This window comes from Ammospiza caudacuta, chromosome 11, assembly GCF_027887145.1.
Source record: "Ammospiza caudacuta isolate bAmmCau1 chromosome 11, bAmmCau1.pri, whole genome shotgun sequence".
NCBI classification, from domain to species: Eukaryota; Metazoa; Chordata; class Aves; order Passeriformes; family Passerellidae; genus Ammospiza; species Ammospiza caudacuta.
The window spans coordinates 6,489,269-6,511,870 of NC_080603.1; the positions used below are offsets into that span (position 1 = coordinate 6,489,269).

Below are 22,602 nucleotides of genomic sequence, written 5' to 3' on the forward strand. Positions count from 1 at the left end.
CCAAAGATGGAGACTCCAGCACCTCCCTGGGCACCCCTGCCCCACCTGGGCCCAAGAGGAAGGCAGAGATCTCTGGTGCCAGTGGAGCCTGAGTCTAAAGACTGCAGGTAATGAACAAACTCCAGCAAAACCCTGCAGTGCAGTGTGCTCAGTGCACAGCCCTACCTTTGCCAGTAGTGGGGTGCCAGCAGCAAAGACTGATGTGCCTGCAGCTGTTATCCTTGAATACAGCTCTTGGCTTTGGCTCTGTTATAGATCCACGAGGAAGAGCAAGAAGAATGCAGAGAAAAGCAGCTGGAACCAATCCTTTTCCCCCAATAACACAGTTACACCAGCCTCATTGGTTTTGTTGCTTTATTGAAAGTGGCAGATCCCTTTCAATGTTTTTGAAAACTAAACCCATTGGTTTTGAATACTGGGCAAAGGGGTGGGGATTGTTTCCTTTAGAAAGTTTCCTCGTTACACTGCAGAGCATGTGAGGAACAACACAGGTACCTTATCAACACCTTTGCTACTGCTGTGAACAGCAACTTGAAAAGCAGCAGGGACCCTTGTGCTGGCCTGCAGCCTCTGCCTTCCCCCTCTCCAAGCCTCCTGTCTGTACACGAACTTCTCCTCCTGAGGGAAAAGTGGATTTGTTCTGTTCTTCCTACCTGCAAGCTCTGAGCTGCCTCTCACCACAGAACTCTGCAGCAGAGAGCCAACAGCAGCACCTCTTCACTGTACAAGTTCATAGTGTTGCTGAGCCTGGCTTTATCCAGCAGGATAAATAAGGTAAAGAACACCCTACACCAGGAGCAGGGAATGTGTGGTCCCCCTGAGCTACTTGCAGCCCAGCACTTCAAATCTGCAGGTCTAAGTACCAAAAACCAAGCCTTGTTTCTAACCAAGTGGCCTGTCATTAAAAATGCTGAACAGCTCCAGCCTTTGCTCTCAGGGGCTCTGGGCTGAGCCATCTCATCCACACACAAACAGCCAGGCAGAAAGAGCTGGGTCACTGAGCTCCTGCTGACTTCATGGGAATCTCTTCTCAGTTAGAGAGCAGCTCTCCAAGCAATCTCACAGCTATCAGGGGTTATTCTCCTCAGTCTATTTTTCTGGACCTTTAAAATGTAGATTGAAGATCTGTGTGCTTACGTGAATTAAAGATTTATAAACCAGTATGGTACAGAAAGCAAAGCTCCTGGGGATGCTCTGCTGGGATACCTCAAGCAGCCAACACAGCAGTGGGTGCTGTAGTGTCTCTGCTACCAAACACCAGCCCAGCCTTCACCTGGAGCAGAGCCAGCTGCAGTGAGTCTGAGGAGCCACAAAGGGAAGGCTGAGAAGGAGAGGGAGGCCTAGAGCAGCTTTTGGGAACCCCCAGCCCTGCCACACTGCTGTGAGCCATCCAGCTTAAGTCTTCCTGGAGAGCACAAGTTCTTGCATCAAAAGCTGCTATGTAGTGTCCTGCTGTCCTGTGAACCAAAGCCCTGCAGCTGTTGTGTCCCCCCACTCCTCTTTTTAACCCTTCTGCCCCCTGTGGGCCTGCCCAGGCTGCCAGGAGCACCAGGGACAGGAACTGTACAGCTCCCACAGCAAATCCAACACCCCCTTTGCCTCCTGCTCCCCACAGACCCAAGGCAAGTTCTGCTGTTGCCTGAAGTAGGTGAACTAAGGCCTAACACAAAATGATGTCCCAGAGCCAACAAAAGAACAATCAGCAAACCTTCCTATGAAATGACAGGCTGGGAAAGAGCAACTGTATCAGCTCAGCTGCTGCAGCACTGCAAAGTGTTGTTACTTGTGTGTGAAGGGCTTGAAGTGATCCTCCAGAACCACTGGAGAGCTGCTCTCACTCTCCCAGAGGCCCTACACACCTGGAGAGCTTCCCAACATCCCTGCACTCACACAAGACTGCTCACAAACACTTCTTTAGGAAGGGCAGGAGACTAAACCCATCAGATTTGCTTGTGAAACATCCATCAATGGAAGAGAATCTCCCTTTTTCCAGCAGCCAGGCATTTACCAGAAACAAGCTGTGAATCAAACCAAGCCAAAATGGACACATCCATTGTAGGAAAACAATTAAAAACTGCATTGATTACATTGTAAAAACAATTAGACCACCCATCTCGGGTTCTGCAAAAGGTCTAAATTGTACTTGCATTGCAAACCCCACCCTGGTTTATCATGGAAACATGGCTAACATGAAGGCTCTGAAATGTCTTGGGGTCCATCACAATGTCACATCCAACAGATGGTGGTCTGGATTAGAGATGTAGTTCTTATGAAGCTGGAAAAATTCCTTCCCCCCTGGCAGCAGCAGCAGGGAAGGTGAGTGTCAGCGGGCAGAGCTCAGGTGGTTCCGACTGTGTGAAAACCTGCAAGGAACAGGGGACAAGGGACACTGGGCAGGGCTGCTGCCTCTGGCCCCACTGCCACGTTTTGCAGTCCTGACAGACAACACCAGCATTTTTAACAAAAAGCCAAGGTGGTTTGGTGCTTCTTCAGCTTTCAAGACTCAGTTTCAACCTAATAAGTAGTTTTCAGCACTGATGTTTTATGGTAAAGAAAGCAAGCAGGTCTTTGAAGTTCTGCAAGCCCCTCAAAAAAACAATTATCATGTGCTTCTGCCCTGTGCAGCAGTGTCATTTCTAGGCTGACAGAAGTGAATGATGCTGGAAGCTGTCTGCAGTCACCCACACAAATCTACCTGCACCTCCTGCTTACTCTACCTGGCTGCCACAGTGGGGATCAGTGAAAGGCTGGATTCAATCTGAGACACCTTTTCTAACCTTAATGACTCTCTTCTATTCAATAGGAACCTGAGTTACAGCACAAACATTAACCCACCAGAAAGAAATGCTTAGAAACCTGAGCTCAAGGGTGTAAAGACTGTTTGGGTTGTGTTTATAGGGGCAGCTTCTTTTGGTATGGTAAAACACTTCCAGCCTGCTAACCAGGGAGGAGCCAAATGTTAAGTTTCTCTCATGGTAAGGAAAGGGTGAGATTTAGGGAGAAAAGCCAAATTCATGTTAAATAAAGCCTGGTAAATCTGTGACCAGGTTAGCTGTGCTGGTACCTGCAACACAAGGATGTGACTGGACTTGGTGCCAGCAATGGAGCCAAGTTTGACCCAGCAAAGAACTAAATTCTACCAGCCTACATTCCTTCCCTGGTTAATAAATAATTCTTGCAGGAAAAGTACACTTTTGTGTACACCTAAAGGTGGGCAAGCAGTGACTAGCTGCACGTAGTGCTTTAAAGCACATTCCCTGCAATGAAACAGGTATTTATTAACAGAAACTTTCTATTCCAGAAGCAAACCCAGTGAGATTTTGCACAGTCCTTGCTGCCTGGGTAATGAGACCAGCAGGACACCATGTGAACGTATATTTATGTGCAAAATGAACAGCAGCACCTTTCTTGGCCCTACAACATACACCTACACTACAGAAACCTGTCCAGTGTGAGGAAAGCCTTCTGAGGCAAAGGGACTGTTGCCATTGAATGCAAGCAGTCAGAAGAAGTTCACTTTTGTCTGTGTGGACTTTGCCCAGCTGTCAGTGGCAGCTCCACCCCAGCTCAGCCTCGGGCACTGCTCACCTTTGGACCCTCTCCACCATGTGTGCTATCAGTTTGTCAGAGATGCCTGGGCAGGACTCCTCGGCCAAGCTGAAGGCATTCTCCAGCTCCTCCATGGCTCCCACGTTGCCTCCAGTCTGCTTGTGCTTATCTTTGAGCTGAAACCCAGAAACAGAGCATCAGGTCCTTGTTTTGTTGCAGAAAGCACAGGTCAAGAAGTGCAGCACTGACATAAAGACTCTTTCCCACTCCACCAGGGTGTAGGAGGGCACCCACATTCCACTTAACAAACCAAAACCAGCTCATTTGTAGGTCAGCAAGGTAGAAATCCAATGCCTGGGGTTCAAATTAGCCTCCAGGTACTAAAGGCAATCAAAGCCCTTACCTCATAGGATGCATTCTTAAACTAAATGTTGTAAGGAATGGACCAACAGCCCTGAAAACTCATCACAGCACAAAGAACTCCAGGTGTACCTGAAGCAGTACAATCACCTTTGCTGCTAATGACAGCCCAGCACCCAGACACACACTCAGGCTCACAGGCAGGCTGGGCCGAATACACCCAGTGCCAGGAGTCAGTCAGCACCACTTCTAACAACCACAAAAAAGCCTTGAGCTGCTTCCAGTGACTGGGAGGCCACAGAAAACTGCCACACCGGGGATCCTGAGCCCCTGGGCCTCCAACACTCCCCTCTAAGAGAGCTTTACCCAGGGGGCAGGGGAAGAAAGTGCACACACTAAGACCTCCACAAACAGCACCCTCCCTCACCAGTTCACATCTCTCATGGCCTCTACTTGCACAAGTTTCCAGTTGTTAACTTGAAATAGCCACAGCTCTGTTGAGAGGGAACCTGACAGGTCACTGCTGCTGAGGCTGAAGGAGTTGCTGTTGGAAATCCTACATTTCCACCCCCACCCCCACCTTCTTCCCACAAGCTGCTGATCTGACAGGCCCTTCCCCAGGGCACCAGCACACAAGGAGCTGAACAACACTCAAGCATCCTGCTGAACAAGCAATGTCTGGTCCAGTTCAATGAAGCTCTCATCAGGCCCTGCTGATTAAAGGGCTTTACATAAGCCTTGCAGTTCTTTCCCTCAGTTCCAGGATCAACCTTTCCTGTTGTTGGAGCTCACCTTTTCTCAGAAAGCAGAACATGGTGTACAGGCATGACTGCAGCTGGGGATTAGCATTCACAAAGTCCCTGCTGGGAACAAACAGTTCCCAGCCAAGAAGAGCCACTGCCTCCTCAGAGGGGCACTGTTCCCTGCCACAAAGCTGGGGGAACAACCCACACACACCTCTGCTCAGTCAGAGTGGCAGGGGCATGGAGGGCAGCTCAGTTACTCATCAAGGATACTGATTTCTTAGGGCAAAAATAGCTGTGATGCTACAGCCAAGGATGTGATGTGTACCTAGCAAAGGCTGCCTGCCTCAGAATAAGCACAGGGTCTGTCTGTCCTGGAGGTAAGGAGCCAGTTTATCATCAGCCTTTGATGCCAAAGCCCCTGAACTTCAGCCCAGCAGGCTGTGATGGGAGCAGTGTGTGCTGGGCTGTCTCCTCCCACTGCAAAGAGCTCTCTGGAGGCTTGCAGGAGTTACAGCACTGCACTGAGCTCAACCTCACCAGGCTGAAAAAGTCATTTTACCTCCTTGCCCCACAATGCTTCCAGATTTGCAGCTACCCACACCTGTTAATTGTTGTCTTATATATCAGGAGTTCTCCTATCATTATAGTGCAAGGATTCCATAGCACCAGAGTTTCATATCTCCTTGATGTTTCTCATGGACAGCTCCTCTAAGCACTGCCTGTTCCTGGTCCTTGCAGCAGCCATCTGACTCCTGATCCCACCAATCCACTCTTTTATACCACTGTTCTTATTGGCTACAGCTGTGACCTGTTAACATCAGGCCTGCTCCTGATCTTCAGTAATTGGCTCAGCTGCAACTCTTTAGGGGATAAGATTACATTCTGTACCACCTTCATTTACCCATGCTGTGTCCCCCTACAGTTAATGACTCCTCATGAGCTGTTCTCAGTGTTAACATCCAATAACTCACATGCAGGAAGGCAGATAAAGGATTACAAAGAGCATCTCAAGTCAGATTTCCATTCACAATCCCAGCTTCAGACCCTTTAGGGAATGAGGGAATCAAACCTAGCTGGTTTAAAATGCAATCATACAATAGTGAGGAGGACAAAGTTTTCAGTTCCTTCCTACCAATAGCAAAGAATAACGCATGCAACCAGCAGAGAAGCAGATTTCCAACCTGGAAAAGTTTTCTTTCAAGGCCCCTCTACTGCACACAAAAGCCAGGTTATTTCTGAGACTGCCCAGAACCTTCCTGCTCCTAATTTTGCTCAATGAGATTTTCAGAGCCAGCAAAAGTCTAATCAAAGGAAAGGGGGATCAAAAAACTGGGGCAAGGGAATCAAACCAGCAGAAATGAAATGTCTGAGAAGCCACTTCCTGCCTGGAACTGGTGCAGCAAGGTGAGTAAGGAAAAGCACAAACTGCATTTACAGCCACAGCCCTGAGCACTCTGCCCCAGGGGGCTCCTAAAGTGAACAGAGACCCAGACATCACCCAGACATCAGTGACTGTGCTGCACAAACTGCATCACAAACCAGCATGGCTTTAATGTGGCTTCATCTCATAGCTCTGGGCCTACAAGAGCCAGGCCAGTGCCCTCATGCTCTGACTCTGAAAGTCAAAGCACAGAGAGCCTGGTCAGATACACTCCCAATTTCCAAAGCAGAGTGGTCTCAGGAGCCTGCATTTCAGAATGACCTCTGGTGCCTGCCATGCAGCAAACTCTCCTTCCACAGAGCAGCACACCTGAGAAAACAAAGTCTAGAAACTATTCCTGGGCAAAGCACAGCTCTGTGCTAGGCCATGCCATCAGGATCCAGAAGAGGAACTCCTCAGGACCAGGAAAGGGTGTCTGTCACCAGCAGCTCAGGAACAGAACCCTGACAGGCAGCTTCTAATTGATTTCTTCCAAAGCATAATCTCCTGGAAAGAGCAACCAGATCTCATAGCCAGCAGCCCCCTTATGATTTTCCTCCTCTTCCCTGACAGCATCACCCAGCTGTGAAGGTGATGCTGACACAGACACCATCCTGTCATTAATGGCAGCTCTTACTCCCATCTCCACATCCCCATCCAGACCACCAGGCAGGGCAACTGGGTCAGTTTTCTAAACAGATTTTCTCTGCCTGCCTTCCAGAAGCTGGGTGGCAGGGAACTCCTTGGTCTTGGCATTCTACCAACAGCAGTCTGTACAGATCAAGAAATGGTCCAGTAACCAGCAAAGCCAATTCCTGCTCTAACCCACCCACCTTCCCCTCAGTAACTCTGCTGTGGACATGCACAGTGACAGGCAGCTCTAACAGGAGCTGCACTTCAGCCACAGACATCAGAGTCTGGAGCTGCCCAGGCACCAGCAAGCCTAAGATGCAGGTAAGAGACAGATACTCCTCTGTCAGATCCTCACCAGAACACAGATTGCCAGAAGGGTAATGCCTTTCTTCCAACACAGGTGTTTTCAGGAGGACACACCAGGGACACACTCACTCTCCCCACATATGGTCTAGCCCTCTGAACTGGTACAAATACTTCAGAGTCCCTTAACCCCACTAGACACCTCTCCCCACCTCCCTTCTCCAAATCCTTCCCATTTATCTATGTCAGGTATCTCTTCATCTCCAACCAGCAGAGACACCAAGAAGGTTCTACTCACCTCCCCAAAAACTGGGTGAACAAGTGTGGAGAGACACTGTGACCGTGGTTGCCTCTTGATGGGCTCAGTAGGCTGGAAAGCAACAAGAGAAGTTACAAGCACAGGGAAAAGCTTCCAGGGCACACGAAGTACTCAGCCTTTGGTGAATTCACAGCACCTCCACAGCAATCCCATCACCAGATCTTGGGAAAGCCACAAATCACAGTGCCCTGATGATGTGGAAGAGGCAGCTCTGGTGCACCAGCCCCTGGTGCCAGACTGAAGTAAATTTCAGACAGAAGATGAGGGCATGGTGGCTTCCCCAAGACACCCAAAAGCTCATGTTAGTTCAGTCCACTTGAGAAAGACCAGACAGCACACAGACCTTCTGGGAACCATGCAGAGCCATTCCTTTGTGCAGCTTGCTCAAGGAATTGGGGCGAATGGTTGGTGGGAATGTCCAGATTGGACCCTGGTCTCCATCCTCTGCATCTCCATCACTGCAAATGGAAAGGGCAAAGTCAAGACAAAGCCTCAGCTCCATACATTGGGGGTTTGCCCACACTTTCCCAGAAACACAAGTTCTCCCCACCTGACTGCCATATTGCTGCAGGCCTTCAGGCTTTTCCCTATCCCAGAAAAAAATCTGAAGAGAAACCACTTAAGTCTCTACTACATCTATAGAGCATCAAAGAGATCTGAGCTAAGTACTGCATCATGTTTCCAAATCACCTCTCTGATCCAGCCAGCTTGAAGAAGTTTCTAGTACTACTTAAATTTAGGAGAATTTCAAGACAACCCAAGCTCACAATGTGAGGGACCAGACTTAGATGTCAGAAGCCAATTTCCCCAAGTACTTGGTCCCTTGAGTGCTGTCACACATGAAGAGCAGCTCTGTGACAACATTCTGGCAATGAAGTGCCCTTTCCCCACCCAAGGCCCATAACCTGACTGTCCTGCATGGCAGTGCAAAAGATTTGCCCTGACTACACATCCACACCAACACAGCCCTTGCCACAGTTCCTAAAACCTGGAGCTCTTGTAGTTAATGAAAGATGCATAAAATACAGGCCACAAGAGCCCTGTTCTACTGGTTACACACAGATAATGTTTTGTGTCAGTACTTTGATTCCTTACACTCAGCAAAGAGGCTCCACAGGTTAGGACCAGAACAGAGAACAGAGTCCCTCTGAACAGGAGGTAACAGCACTCACTTGCTGCCACAAACAAAAGCTCCAAGGTAAGATCTCAGGTGGGAAAAGGACCTGAGCTGTTTGCAGTAGGCCACCCTGGGGCAAGCAGGGGCAGCAGGGGCAGCTCTATGCCAAAGATGCACGTACATATCAGAGTCCCCAGAGCTGGAATCCTCTCCGTGGCCCTCTGACTTCCAGCGCTTGAAGCGGTCGATGAGCTCCATGAGGAACGAGGTTTTCTTGGTGTAGCGTGTGATGAACTTGTGCTTCAGCAATTCTTTAGCTGTTGGCCTCTGGAGCAGAAAACGAAAGCATGTCACATCTAACCATCCCTGCACACTGAACACACACTCACTGACTGCTGCTGGAGTCACAGAATATCCTGAGATGGAAGGGATGCACAAGGATCATCAAATCCAACTCCTGGCCTTGCTCAGGACAGCCCCCAACAATGCCACCAATCCCCAACAAAGTCCCTGAGAGTTTTATCCAAATATTCTTTGAACTCTTGGCAGCCTTGAGGCCATGACACTGCCCCTTAGGAGCTTGTTCCAGTGCCCAACCAGCCTCTGGGGGAAAAGCCCTTTCCTACTATCTAATCTAAGCCTGCCCTGACACAGCCTCATGCCATTCCCTTAGGTCCCACTGCTGATCAGAGAGAAGTGATCAGTGCTCTCCCCTCCATGTCCCCTCATGAGGAGGTCCAGCTCATGTGTCCATCCTGTAAGCTCAGCAATTCTCTCTCTGCAGTTCTGGAACCTTCCTGTTGAAGGCATTTTTGACCTCTGCTGTTCTTCCCAAATTCACAGGTGGGCAGCAATACTCACAAATCTAGGATCCTTGTTGAGGCAGGCTTCCACAAACTCCTTGAAGGGCTTGCTGTGGTGACCCTCAAGTGTTGGAGGGTTGTTTTTGGGGATCAAGAAGAGAACCCTCATAGGATGCAGGTCAGAATTTGGAGGCTCTCCCTTTGCTAGTTCAATGGCTGTGATCCCAAGGGACCAGATGTCTGCCTGAAAAAGAGAAGAAAAAGAACACAGAACAGCAAGGAACAATTCTACAACATGAAAGCACAGTTTTAGGACAGCTAACCACATAAATCAGGTGGGCCATTTCATGTCTGATATACAAACTTCTTCAGCAGAAGAACAGAAACTTCTGCATCATAACAGAAAAGAATAATTCCTGCAGTAAGCAGCACTTCCAACCTCATGTATGGCAGCCCCAAGCAGCAATCCTGCCCCCAGCTCACCTTGAAGTCATAAGCAGACTGTTTGATGACCTCTGGTGCCATCCAGAATGGAGTCCCCACAAAGGTGTTTCTCTTGATCTGGGTGTCTGTCAGCTGGCCAGCCACCCCAAAGTCAGCCAGTTTCACATCTCCTTGTTCTGAGAGCAGCACATTGGCAGCTGTATGCACAAATAAGAAATTGAGTCTGCTGGGCTCTGAATCACCTCCAGCCCACACAGACTGAATACTGAGCAGAGCCCTCCTGGGGGATCCCCCTTCACCCCAGTGACAACCCTCAGCCTGGATTCCAGCCTCAGACCCATTCTCATGCTCTGAACTCCACTGGGTAACATGGAACAAGCTCAGGCACTTTCTTGGATCAGGAGGAGAATACTGCTAAGGTAGGAGCAGGGGGTAGTTGTGAAGGACCACACCATCAATTAGATGTTGGTCACACAGAGAAGGGAGGGTAACACAGTCTCTAATGCTCCCGATTTTTTTTCCAGAGTAGCATTCAGCCCAAGTTAAACAGCAGATCCTTCTAAAGAGCCTAAGGCCCACTCTTGTACTGGTTCCCACTCACTGATAAGACTGTAACATTGTGCAAGCTTGGGAATGGGGGTTTCCTTCTGAGACCCCACCTAACAACCTTCAGCATTTCCCCACCACTGGCAGACAACAGCCCTACACATCCTGCAGTGCTAGAAACATTCAGTCTCACATACACAACAAAATCTTTTCTCCCAACCTCCCTGCATGAGGTTTCTGTGCCCTGCTCACACCCCCTCCTGCAGTGGGGTCAGAGCAGAGAGCACCTGGCCCTGCTCCACAGCTCTGTCCCTCCATCCTCCTGCAGAACTTTGGTGCTCTGGGCTTGTTGGGACACTGCTCTTGGAGAGGCAGATGCCAGCTCTGTACACCACACGTGGCCAGGGACTATAAAAAACAGCAACAGGATAAGCTGACACAAGCTGCCCTGATTTTCTAGGGCTGTGAACCCTGCCTGAGGACAGCTCACTCCTGCTGTGAGCTACAAGCACAATAACCAGCACACACACCCTTGGGGTCCAGCAGAAAAGCAAATGTCCAGACACAAGTCAGCTAATATCTGAGCATGCCTTTCACTGACTCCTTCACTTCAGCTCCAAACTCCAAGTGCCAGAGGAGAGCTCTGATCCTCACTGCTACTCTAAACCCCAAAGACATGAAAAGCGTGAGTTGTAATACAGTGACAAGCATCAGATTCACAAAACAGCAACTCAACAAGAAGAGCAGCACTGAGAAACAGTCTTTGAAACCTTGCAGATTATGGTGAATAAAATATCTCTGAGTATTATGTTACTAACATCCATTACAAGAAAGGGAGCTGAGCTCTTCAATCTTACCTTTGATGTCTCTGTGGATCTTCCTCTCTGAATGTAAATAATCCAAGCCCTTTAGGATTTCTCTCAGGATAGTAGCTATGTAAGTCTCCTCCAGTGGTCCTGGCTTCAGCTAAAAAAAGGCAGAAAGATGATTTAAAAGAGGGTAACTGATGCCTTGGATTTTCCAGGCTCTCAGTTTGTTACTTGGAAACCTTGGCCAAGCAGGTTGTACTCAGCAGGAAGCACCTTCCTGCACCTGATTTAGGTGCTACAAGCAGAATGCTGGTGTTTGCACCTGGCAAAACTTTGGGGGATTTTCTGCTGGCCTATCAGTCTGTTAAAGGTTTCCCAAACAAAGAGCAGTTCATTTCTTACTTTGGTCTGGAAATCCACTGGCCAACAGAACATTTTAACTGTTTCTCTTGTTCAGGTCTCTCTGCCAGCATGCAAGTACTGAATTTCAGCCTCTGAGATAACAACCCTCAGGCTGTGGAGCACTATATCAAAGCTCTTCTCCTTCCCATCAGTTCTCCTCTAACCAAATCCTGCCTTCTCAGTGCAACAACTGAGGTTCTGACATTCAGATAACTTTTGCTGGTGACAGGCTCCCATTACACCTTCCTCCAAGCCTCCAAGCTCAGCAGTTTTCCCTACATCATTAGCTATCCCTCTGGAAAAATGGGCATTATTGTCCTAAGGAGAAGAGAAAAATGCTGTGACAGAATACAGTGCAGTGCACCTTTGCCTGTGGATAAATTCTGCATGTGTATTCTCAAAATTTGGGGTAACTTAATCACAGACCATGACTCTGACTAGGTGAAGTACAGATTTTACTGCTCAAAACCAACTGGCTGTGCTCACTTTTCAGTTCACTGGCTCTTTCATCACACAGCAGCACAGCATGGACAACAGTGCTGGGACAGCTGAGCCCCATGAAAACATTCCCTGAGTCCTGGGATAAGCATAACCAACATGTGTGTCCTGCACTGTTTACCCTTGGGCACAGGGCTGCCTAAGGGATGGAATGTGGCAAGTGAGTGTCTGGCTTATGGGCATTCCACAAACCAAGGCTTCAGTCAGTATTTTTCATAGTCCAGAACTTGCCACTTACTCACCAAATCCAGGGCTGAACCTCCTCCCAGGTACTCCATGATTATCCACAGCTTAGTGCCCTGCAAGCAAGAGCACAAACCAAGAGCAAAGACAATAATAAAAGCAGCCAGAAAAGTGAGACACCCACGAGGCAGCAACACACAAGAGTAGTCCTGTACACAATCCCAGAGCTGCTGCACACTGCAGCTCTCAGGGGCTCAAGGAAGAGCCCCAAGCTCCCTCTTTTCTGCTGACACAGCATTACCTGCCCCCAGCACTTTGCTAACTCTCAGTCTGCAGTTTCACCTGGGCAAATGCCCCAACAGGCACCAGACTGCCCAGCCCACAGATAAGCTTATCCCAGGCTGGAGCCCTTTAACATCTCTTCAGCAGCTCATCCAACATAAATCCTTCTTGGCAAGAGCAGGGGAGCATAGCAGCCCTTGATCTCATTAATAGAGCTGCCAGCATGAAGGGCACAATCAGCAAGACACTCTTACTCCTCAGAGAAGAGATTCCATGCTGAGGTTCCAGGGTCCCAACAGAAGATAAGCAGCAGGTCCATGAAACTACAGCAGAAGGCTGAGAAAGTGCATTATGGCCTTTGAAAAATAAAGTTGGAATATTCAGGACCTGAAGAGCTCAGGAACTATTTGCTGCAGTCCCATTGTTACATTCATCTCCAGCAGCCAGCATGGATAGGCCACTTTTGATCAACACTACCTCCATCAGGGATTCCTAAATCTGCTCTCAGTGGAAGCAGTATTAGTACTCCTACATAGACTCAGTTCATATACTCTTCACCTTTTCTGATGAAATGTGAAATGAATGAGTTTCAATCTCCACTTTTTTTCAGAGGCATAAATCCCTCAGTAGTACTGCCTTAAGACTGTGCTATTCTGGAAAAGTATTCCATCAACTTCCTCTCCAGAATTGTCAGACCAGGGAAAGTTCAGTCTTCAACAAGTCTTCAACTTGCTCTCCAGTGAAGTGCCCTGCTCTTGGTACCACAAAGTACAGGGCACCTCATTTCCATGTGCTTAGCAAGTGCCTTAAAGCCCAGTCTGCTATCAAGTGCACATCAGTTCAGTGAGCAGAGGCACCACTGCTCCTGCTGCCATGCTGCCACTCACACATCACTTTGCAGTGCCATGTGCCACCACCCACTGCAGCATTCACAGAGCAGCTCTCACTGTTACCAGCATATTTTCTGAAAAATCCTCTTTGCCCAGGATTCTTCTCCTGGGAAGCTGAGAAGCCTCAGAGAAAAAGGAAAACAATGTTATCTCATTTGTTTCTCTTGTGTTTTGCTGCTTTGGAATGTGGTTTGGAGATTGTTTATCCAGCAGGTGGTTGTTTGGTTTCATATGAATTGTTATCAGTGCCAAGCTGTGTGGAACTCTGGAGAGAATCACGAGTTTTCATTATTATCTTTAAGCCTTCTGTAAGTATCCATTCTCTATTCTTTAGTATAGTTTAGTATAGCATTCTTTAATATAATCTAGATCATAAAATAATAAATTAGCCTTCTAAGAACATGGAGTCAGATTCACCTTTCCTCCCTGAGAATACCACACCTCCCCATTCCCAAACCACAGGCAAGGCACCAGCCTGGTCTGTCCTACCTTCAAGTAGGAGCCATAGTAGCGGGTGATGTAGGGGCTGTCACACTGGCTGAGCACTGTGATCTCCTGCTGAATGTCCTCAATCTCATCCTCAGCCTCCTCCAGGTCAATGATCTTGATGGCCACCACCTCCTTGGTGCGGTTGTCGATGCCTTTGTACACCTCCCCAAAGGACCCCTTGCCAATCCTCTCCAGCTTGGTGAACAGCTCCTCAGGATCCACCCTGGAGTGCTAAACCATGAGGTGGGAGAATTCCATTCAGTTCCCAGGCTGCAGAGCACCACACACACACACAGAGCTCATCTCCATATCTGTGCAGCACCCACTACCTTGATAAATTCACCTATCTTAAACAGTCTTAGAAACTTAGCACGGAATATATCCAAGATTAGAACTTTTCCACAGGTTTCCAACCCTGCAGATCACAGTGGGGGGGGAAAAGGAGGGAAGCCCAGCATGAGAATGTCAGCAAATATTGCTATGGAAAGTGTCAGCTCCACTGGGACAGGGCTGCTCAACTGCAGGCACCAACTGGAGCCTAAGCAGCTCCATGAGCAGGCATCTGTTCACGCTTCAATACAGACCAGCAAGGGGTACCAGAACCAGATTCCTCCTGGAGATTTGATGAGAAAATGAGCACAAGCAAGAAGCCACATAAAAATGTTTCCCTAGTTAGCCTTCCTGCACTCAAAGACTGAAATGATTAGAAAGATCTGCACCCTTCCCTACTTGTCTGGAGGGTGAAATATTACAGTAATCTGAATTCACATTTACTGTCTCCTCTGCTGCAGCCTGATCTCCAGGCAGCTCCCAGCACAGCTCTCCTCAGATGTTTGCAGATGGAGCCTCACATCTTTTGGAAGCTCAGCAGCAAGGAGAAGGCAGGAGAGCAGAATGGACACTCCATCTTCAGAGCTGCCTTTCTGTACCAGTCTCTTCTCTAGCTGGCACCCTCAGATGCAAAGGCAAACAGCATCTCCTTCATTAGATAAGCACATCAACCAGGCAGTTACTAACAGAGAAATACTGACCTTTTAACAGCAGCTGCACAGTTAATTCTTTATTAAGATATGGGTAAGAAAGGGAACAAATCACAGTCACTTTCTCATGATACTTAATTCAGTCCACCTGCACATCAGGAGGTCCTACATGCCACTAAAATGCTCTTTGTGATTGGTTTTTCTGTCTTTTTTTTTTTTAATAGTTTGAAAAAGAACCCTGAAAAATATGGCCTGACCTTAGAAAGCAGCCAAGCCATAGAAGGAATTCTCCACACCCAGAACTTCTCAGTCTCACCTCCAACACATCACCCAGGGAGAGTGCTCTCTCACAAGGGCCTTGAGCTGGCAGATTTTTCTCAGAGAACACAGAGGCTGCATTTTTCCATCTCACACCACGTTCTAGCAGCAAGCCATCACTGAGCAGCCCAAGATGTTGCTTAATGATTAAGCCAGTCTGTCATCACAGGTTGTTTGCCTTCTGTGCATTGCTGCAAGCCAGGCCCAGGTAAGTTTTACAGGCAGCTCACTCAACAGGATTTCCACACAAACTCCAGCCCAAGATATAGAAGGATAACCAAATATCCTTTTGCATCCATAGCAACACCCAAACAGGCTGTACTTTGAACAAATGCACTGGAAACAGACTAGAAGGGATGTTCAGAGATAAGAACTGGAGATGCATAGCAGAGACTGGAGAGAGGGAGGTGGGAAAAAGAGGATTTGAGCTTGAGAAATGTTAGGAGACAACATGAGAATGATGACCACAGGCAGGGAGAACAGTCTGACTAGTCCAGGCTCACTGCAGACCAGGAACAGCTTCCACCTGTTGATCAACTTGGAGGAAGGGGTAAGAAACTGCCCCAAACATTACTGTGGACAATGACCTACTGCACCCTAAAAATGCCTACAACACATCAGCCACTCCCACACATCAAGGAGAAGGGAGAGAAAGAGGATCATCTCCTAGAAGCACCTGCTCAGCTCAGAAAAGAAACACTACCCACATGAATACTGCAGGGAAGCAAATCTTCAAGAAAACATTCCTCCCCTCCCATGTAACTTTCCCATGAAGTAAGAAACAGGAAAGTGGAAGTAACTGCTCCCCCCTCAGACACATCAGAGTCAGGACTGATTTCTCCAGATCAAGACATCAAACATAAGATCACTGGCTATGGCAGGCAGCTTTAGGGACAGCCACCACTTTATGTGGCAGGCTCTGTCATCATGGACAGCTTTGTAAACAACCTTGCAGACTTGGATGTTGGTTTATCCTGTTTTCTGTAGAACAAAGGAGTTCAGGTAGGTGTGGTGGAGGAGACAAAGCCTCTGACAAGCACACAGAAATTTTGCCCAAGGGACTCGGGAAAACAATGTAACAGATGGGGAGGTGAGACAGGCCCACCCCCATAAGGGTGGAAATATGAGGACATTTCATTTGTAGGTACTGGAGTTACCTTCTCAATACTGACCTGGAAATGCTTTAGAGCTCACAGGTGACAAGGCAAGGGTCTGACTCTGTGGAGGGCCTGAGGATGAACATCCCTCAATGCACTGGCCAAAACTGCAGAAATCAGAGCCAGCAACAGAAAGAACCCAGAGAGCCAGCACAGGGCCAAGGGGTACAGAGTCACTGCAGCCACAGTTACACTGTGACACACCACACACTGCTGGAGGAGCACAGTTTGCTGATGCATTTCTTCTCTTTCTATAAACAGGGAGGAGGAAACAGGCCCATGCCCAATTCAAGCAGGTCAATATCTGCTCAAGAGCACAACTTGTGAACACCACAGAAGAAACTGCCAGGTGGCATTTTCAGCAACTCTGAACTTCCACAACAAACTAAGATGTCCTGTCTGCAGGACATTGTTCAGAAGCCCTTGTCCATTAAAGAAAATCCAGTTTGAGACACCACATGGTGACCTGTGCTGACAAAAAAAAATGCTCAGATCTGTGGGCATAAAAGCCTCAGCATTCCATCAGAGAGCAGCACAAATCAGGAATGGAGAGCTGTGGAGCTGCACTGCTCTGTCAGGAGAGAGAAGGATGCACTCCATGAGCCTGACTTCCCCAACACACCTCCACCATAGTGAGAGCTGTAACAAGCACCATCCCTCCTTCTCCTAAATATAACTTATCTCAGTACCAGTCATCTTGTTAGAGAACCACCCTGGCTGGAAATCTGGAATTGCAGTGCTACAAACACACCTGGAAAACTTCACAGGTAGGAAGCAACAGAGCCCAGATGAAATGCTTTATACCTGCTTAAATGAGCACAGTAACCCCAAGCAGCTTATGAGAACCTGTCACCTTTGCAAGTGCTCCTCAGCTTGGGTTCTTCCCATTTTTCTTCCACATTCACAGAACCCATCAGAGCTGAAAAATGGAGCTCCAGCAGCAGCAGCTGCTCCTTGTTCTACATGTAAAAATGGAGCTCCAGCAGCAGCAGCTGCTCCTTGTCCTACATGTAAAGCCACTAAGGGATGATCACTACATTGTAACATTTTCTTTGGCTGACTGCTTGTTACACAGCAGTTCTGAAGCAAAAAGCCTCCTGCTGCTCCTCTCCACTGAGAGCAGCCAGTCAGGCACTGGAGATGGCTCAGGCAGGCCTGGGCAGGCTTTGAGGGAGAGCACACAAGGCACCAGCTCACTCTGAGTGCAGGAAGGGAATAAGTATGAGAGGGATGGTGACAATTTCCTGGTAATGTGCTCCACTTGTGCCCTCTGGGATCCAATCTCACAGCACAGGAAAGAAGGATGCTCTGTCCTGACAGGTGTGGCAGTGTTTGCCATCCTGACCGATGATACCATGTTTTAAAACACACCAGCTCACTGCAGCCATCAGGAACTGCAGTGTGTTATGAGACAAGCCTGGCAGTAACACCAGCTGCTTCATGGGCAAAGAATGGTTTTGGCAGCTCTGCCACCTCCAGCTGCTCAGACATGATAGCCACAGTCTCTGAGAAGATGTGGATAAGCACTAGAGAAGAAGGGTAAGCATCTGCCCTCATTTCAAAGCTACTGCCTGCAAAGATAAGCTGCATATCGGGAACAGAAGCAAACACCATTTGAAGCAGCTGAAGATCTTCTCTCTGGGCTGTGTCCAGCTGGATTTTACTCTCAAAATATTCAAGAGCAAGGATCACGCCTGCATTTGTTGCAAAAAACACTGAGGGGTGCTTAAACTCTTCTGGAAATGAGAACTCCTTAATCTTGGAATTGGAATCACTGTTCTACATGGGAGAGCTCTCTAACAGAAAATTGCCAAGGCCCCAATAGTTTATGAGCTGAAGCTGACCAGGAACACAGCAACTTCAAAGGGTTTCTGTGGAACCACAGCCACATTTAGAGTTATTTCTGACTGCAGCACTTTCCAACCAGCCACACAAACAAACATAATTCTGCTCTGCCAAACACAGTGGAAGAAGGAAGTTGGTTTTAATAGAACTCATCTGCTCTTCTCTTTCCCTCATTGCCTCCCCTGCTCCCCAGTTTCCCAGCCTGCATGATGAACACTCACCTCTGAGCTACCAAGAGTCTCTCTGGTGAAACCAGCTTTGTATCTGGAACTTTTTGGAAGCTTCCCTGTCTATATGAAATCTGTGCATAGCTCTCTGCAGCTGCCAAAACCTGTGACAGTTTGCAATTTCTGGAGTATAGAAAAGAGGGAAGTTTGTGTGCAACACTTTGAAACACTGTCTGAAACTCCCAGCTCTCTTCACAGACAGTGTTCTTTTGCTTCAGGAGATGAAGCATTGTGTAGCCAAAAAAACCTAAATGGCTTCTCCAAGGCCAGGTAAGGAACAATAAATGTAGAAACAGAGCTCAAATCAGAGCTTTAAACATAGGAACTAACACAAATCCATCCCCTGAGAACTTCTGACCAAGACCAGAGGCCTGCAGTGCTGTGTGTTCACACAAAGGGAGCCAAGGAAAGAGAGCAGAAGCAGCTGAGGCAGGGAAATGGCAGCACAGAGGCACAGCAGCCTGGTCTAAGGTAGCTCTGCCCATCAGCACCAGGACTGAGAATCAGAGACAAGACAAGCATCTGAGAGCCCAATGCAAGTCTCAGTCTTGCTTTTCACAGCACCTCCCACTGCTCCCTAAATCCCAGGGAAGAAAACTTCAGGGCAGCTCCCAGTGCCCTCCCAGCCAGCTCAGCTGCACCAGGGATTCCTGAAAAGACTGGAGGAACGGACAGCACAGATTGGTTTTCTATGCCAAGACCAGACACTCATGGTATGACAGGGTCTGACAATGCCTAACATTTCCATAATAAATACAGAGCTGAGGCCACCAGAATGCTGATAAGCTTCAAGAGTGAATGCTGTGTACAAAAAAAAGCTTCAGAGCAATCTCCTCTGCAGCTCCAGAACTGTTTTCAGCCCTAATCAGGCAGTATCCTTCCCCTTCTCTCCCAGTACAGTGACTCAGCCAGGCATTACATTCACATTTAATTCCACACACACTTTGGGGAAACAGCTGATGTGAAAGACAGCATGCAAACTGAGGTGCATTGCAAATCAATTTTAAATCAGTCAAGGTTCAGAGAAAGCATCAGCCCAAACCACTAAAGCTTTTAGTAATTCTACACCTAGGAGCAGAACAGAATAATGTCCCAAAATGGTTTAAGAAGACCTGTGCTCAGTATTGACACTTGCCAATAATCAAACACACCTCACAACCAAATTCAGAGGGAAGAAGATGCAAGCCAATACTATTAATGTGCTTTAGCTTTCAGTCCCAAATCCTGGCATCACCTTTCCACACTCCTCTTGTGAAAATGTCACCACATCAACAACATTTAACCACATCCACAGAGGCTGGGATCTCCTAGAAGAGTTATGACCCTGTATCAAATATCACTGCCTCTTATACAGCAAGGTTACAAGCACCATTTTTCTGAGACTAATGCCATGAACACGTTTTTCTATTCCCATTTCTAGACTTCCCCTTCCTAAAATGCTCAGAAAGCCAGTGACTCCTGTCTCCCTAAAAAGAACACACTTAATCCCAGAGAAAGGCTCCACAGTGGGTGAAAAATTAACTCTCTGTATGGCTGGCAACACACCATTATCAGCCCAACACCAGGTACAGAGTCAGGCACAGGCCAATCAGCCAACAGGAGTAAGCTGAGACCTGTGCAACAGAGATAAAGAGTGGCAAAAAGTGATTTTCTGGTTATTTGTTTGAAACCCTTGTATCAAGAGCAAACACCATTGTGTAAACCCTTAAAGAGGGCTTTAAAACAAACTTTTAATCACCACTTACCTGGCTAGCAAATTCTCTCAGGTGAGCCATGCCTACAGGATGGGGTTTTTTGCAAAATCAGGTAGGATTAGGATGTTGCAGCACAGCAGGAAAGTGATGATTTCTCCACTGGTCAACTGTGACAAGCAAGAATACAGAGCTCTCAAGTCAGGTTCTTGGAAGCTGGCTCATTTCCCTGAAGAGTTACCTGCACCTTTTTTCTCTCCTTCATCTGAAGTGCTCCTTGAACCTGCCAACACGTTCTAAGTGTGCCAGGCCCTCCTTGCACAGTGCATTTCTCAATTCTTTACAGAAATGCCTTCCAGATGTGTCAAGGAACCTCACTCTGATGTTACACACTGACCAAGTCCCAGGCTCCATTTTCCCTCAGCACGCTGCCCAGTATTATAGCTAACCCCACAGATCTATTGCCTCACCACCACCTCCAGCATCTTCCCCATGATCATCCTCAGACAGTCATTTTCTCCTGCTCCTCCTCAGCAATCCCCTCACTGGGAGCACTCCTCCACTCCCACTGTCCCCACTACAGCTCAGCTGCTCAGCACACACCTTCCTCTTCAGGGAGCCCCAGCCCTGCACCTCACACCTCTCCCTACATGGAGCCCCAGCCCTGCTCTTCACACCTTCCTCTTCAGGGAACCCCAGTCCTGCTCAGCACACACCTCCCTCTTCAGGGAACACCAACCCTGCTCCTCACACCTTTCTCTTCATGGAGCCCCAGCCCTGCTCCACACACCTTTCTCTTCATGGAGCCCCAGCCCTGCTCCTCACACCTTTCTCTTCATGGAGCCCCAGCCCTGCTCCACACACCTTTCCCTTCAGGGAATCCCATCCCCGCACCTCACACCTTTCCCTTCATGGAGCCCCAGCCCCGCACCTCCTCGCTTCTGCTCTCCTCAGGGGCCCTTCCCTCCCGGCACCCCAGCCACAGCTGAGCCCCAACCCAGCCCAGCCCCTCGGCCCGGCCCTCTCCAGGCCCCCGACCCCCGCATCACCCGTCACGGTGCCGCCCCACAGCCGCCCTCCACCCCCACTCCGGGCACGGACACCTCGTCCCGCCTCACACCTCAGAGATCTCCCCCCTCCCGCGTCCCCCTCGCCATCATGGGCTACTCAGCGCGCCCCGCCCGGCACCCTCACAGTCCCTCCGTGGCTCATCGCCGCGGGCCCGCCCGGCCCTGGGCGCCGCCGCACCTACGGGCAGCGCGGCGCGGCCGTCGGGAGCGCCATGCCGGGCCCTGGCGCACGGAGCCGCCGCCGCCCCGGGCTGCCCCGCGACACCAGGCGCGGCGGGGGGGGAGCGCCGGGCCGGGCGCAACAACACGGCGCGGCGGCGGGGGCGGCCGCGCCGCGCGGCACACCGGGAGATGTAGTTTCCACGCCGCTCCACCCAGCAGTGAAATGGCGGTCCTGGACTGCAATACCCAGAATGCCGCGCGCGCAGCGGCGGGGCGGAGTCGCAGGGCGGGGCGGCGGCGCGGGGGTGGATGGGGCGGGGAGTCCTGAGGCGCGGGGGGCGGGCGCTGCCCAGCCCGGCCCAGCGGCTCCGCAGCCCCCGCGTCCCGGCGGGGAGGAGGTGGCGGGACAGCCGCTCTTGTGCTCCCGGCCCGACCTCACGGGGCTTTCCTCTTGCCAGCCCTTACGGGACTGTGCCCGGGAGCCCCCCGGGTGGCGCCAGGCAGGCCCGCCCTCAGCTGTTCTGCCCGCTGCTCGCCGTGAGGGTGAGGGGCTGTCCCCTGCCGGTGCCCCGGGAGAGCCGGCAGAACAGGAGAAGGAGAGCCGAGGGGACCGGAGCTCCCTCTTGGCCTCGTTCTCTGCGGGGTTGGGTTTTCCTTCACGTGCTGTAATGTCAGTGACTGATTCACGTTTTTCAAAGGAAGAAAAAAAATCTAAATTTTGTTAGCTTCTTGCCAGGCAGCTTGAACGCTGGTTCTGCACTGAACAAACCAGGCGCAGCTCTTCCCTGGTGCTGACACACGAAGCCTTTATCACAACCGGCTGCTTCTAATGGGGAGCTGGTGCTGCTCTGAAGCACAGGTGAGCTTAGCAAGGGGAGCAGCCCTGGTGTGGAAAGTGTGTATTTTATGATTGGCTTTTCACAAATATTGAAATGAATATTATATGTGTTATGTTAAAAAGTTATGCTGTATTAATTTTCTTAAGTAGAGTGTTAAATATAGTTTTAGGTTATAACATAGTGTTAAAATAGAAACTATGCTATGGAAGATACTTTTTTTAAAAGAGAGGAACGAGCTACTCGCACTGAGATAGTGGCCACAGGACACTGAAATCTTTCAGAAAAAAAGAATTTATTGCTCCATTATCAGAAGAAACTAACTTCTTCCTGCCTTGCTCAGCCCTGAAGATGCTGTCAGGATTCAGAGGAAGAAGCTGGCACTGACCAGACAGAATCCTGTGTTTGAATGGAATTTATGCATCATGTATGAGGTGTATGAATATGCAACAGGCTCTTGCTTTTAAGGGTTAATCCTCTGTTCATGTGTGTACCTGGACTGTCTGTAACTCTTTGTTTTTAT

The 22,602-nt window shown here is 49.1% G+C and overlaps 1 protein-coding gene across 3 annotated transcripts; it reads right to left on the bottom strand.

Moving 5' to 3' along the window:
- Window positions 1-340: 340 nt before the first annotated feature.
- On the bottom strand, window positions 341-21,369 carry STK25 (serine/threonine kinase 25). Of its 3 annotated transcripts, none has more exons than XM_058812509.1 (12): window positions 21,260-21,369; window positions 20,066-20,181; window positions 13,794-14,024; window positions 12,192-12,248; window positions 11,098-11,206; window positions 9,734-9,891; window positions 9,309-9,494; window positions 8,629-8,774; window positions 7,674-7,788; window positions 7,310-7,381; window positions 3,589-3,725; window positions 341-2,363 (listed from the first exon to the last, which is right to left on the bottom strand). In XM_058812509.1, the coding sequence occupies exons 2-12, from the start codon at window positions 20,093-20,095 to the stop codon at window positions 2,324-2,326; spliced, it is 1,281 nt and encodes a 426-aa protein (XP_058668492.1). In that variant the 5' UTR covers window positions 20,096-20,181; window positions 21,260-21,369; the 3' UTR covers window positions 341-2,323. The 3 variants fall into 3 exon arrangements, with proteins under 3 accessions (XP_058668492.1, XP_058668493.1, XP_058668494.1); XM_058812510.1 differs by having other exon boundaries at window positions 21,264-21,347; XM_058812511.1 differs by having other exon boundaries at window positions 21,206-21,335.
- Between the last annotated feature and the right edge of the window lie 1,233 nt (window positions 21,370-22,602).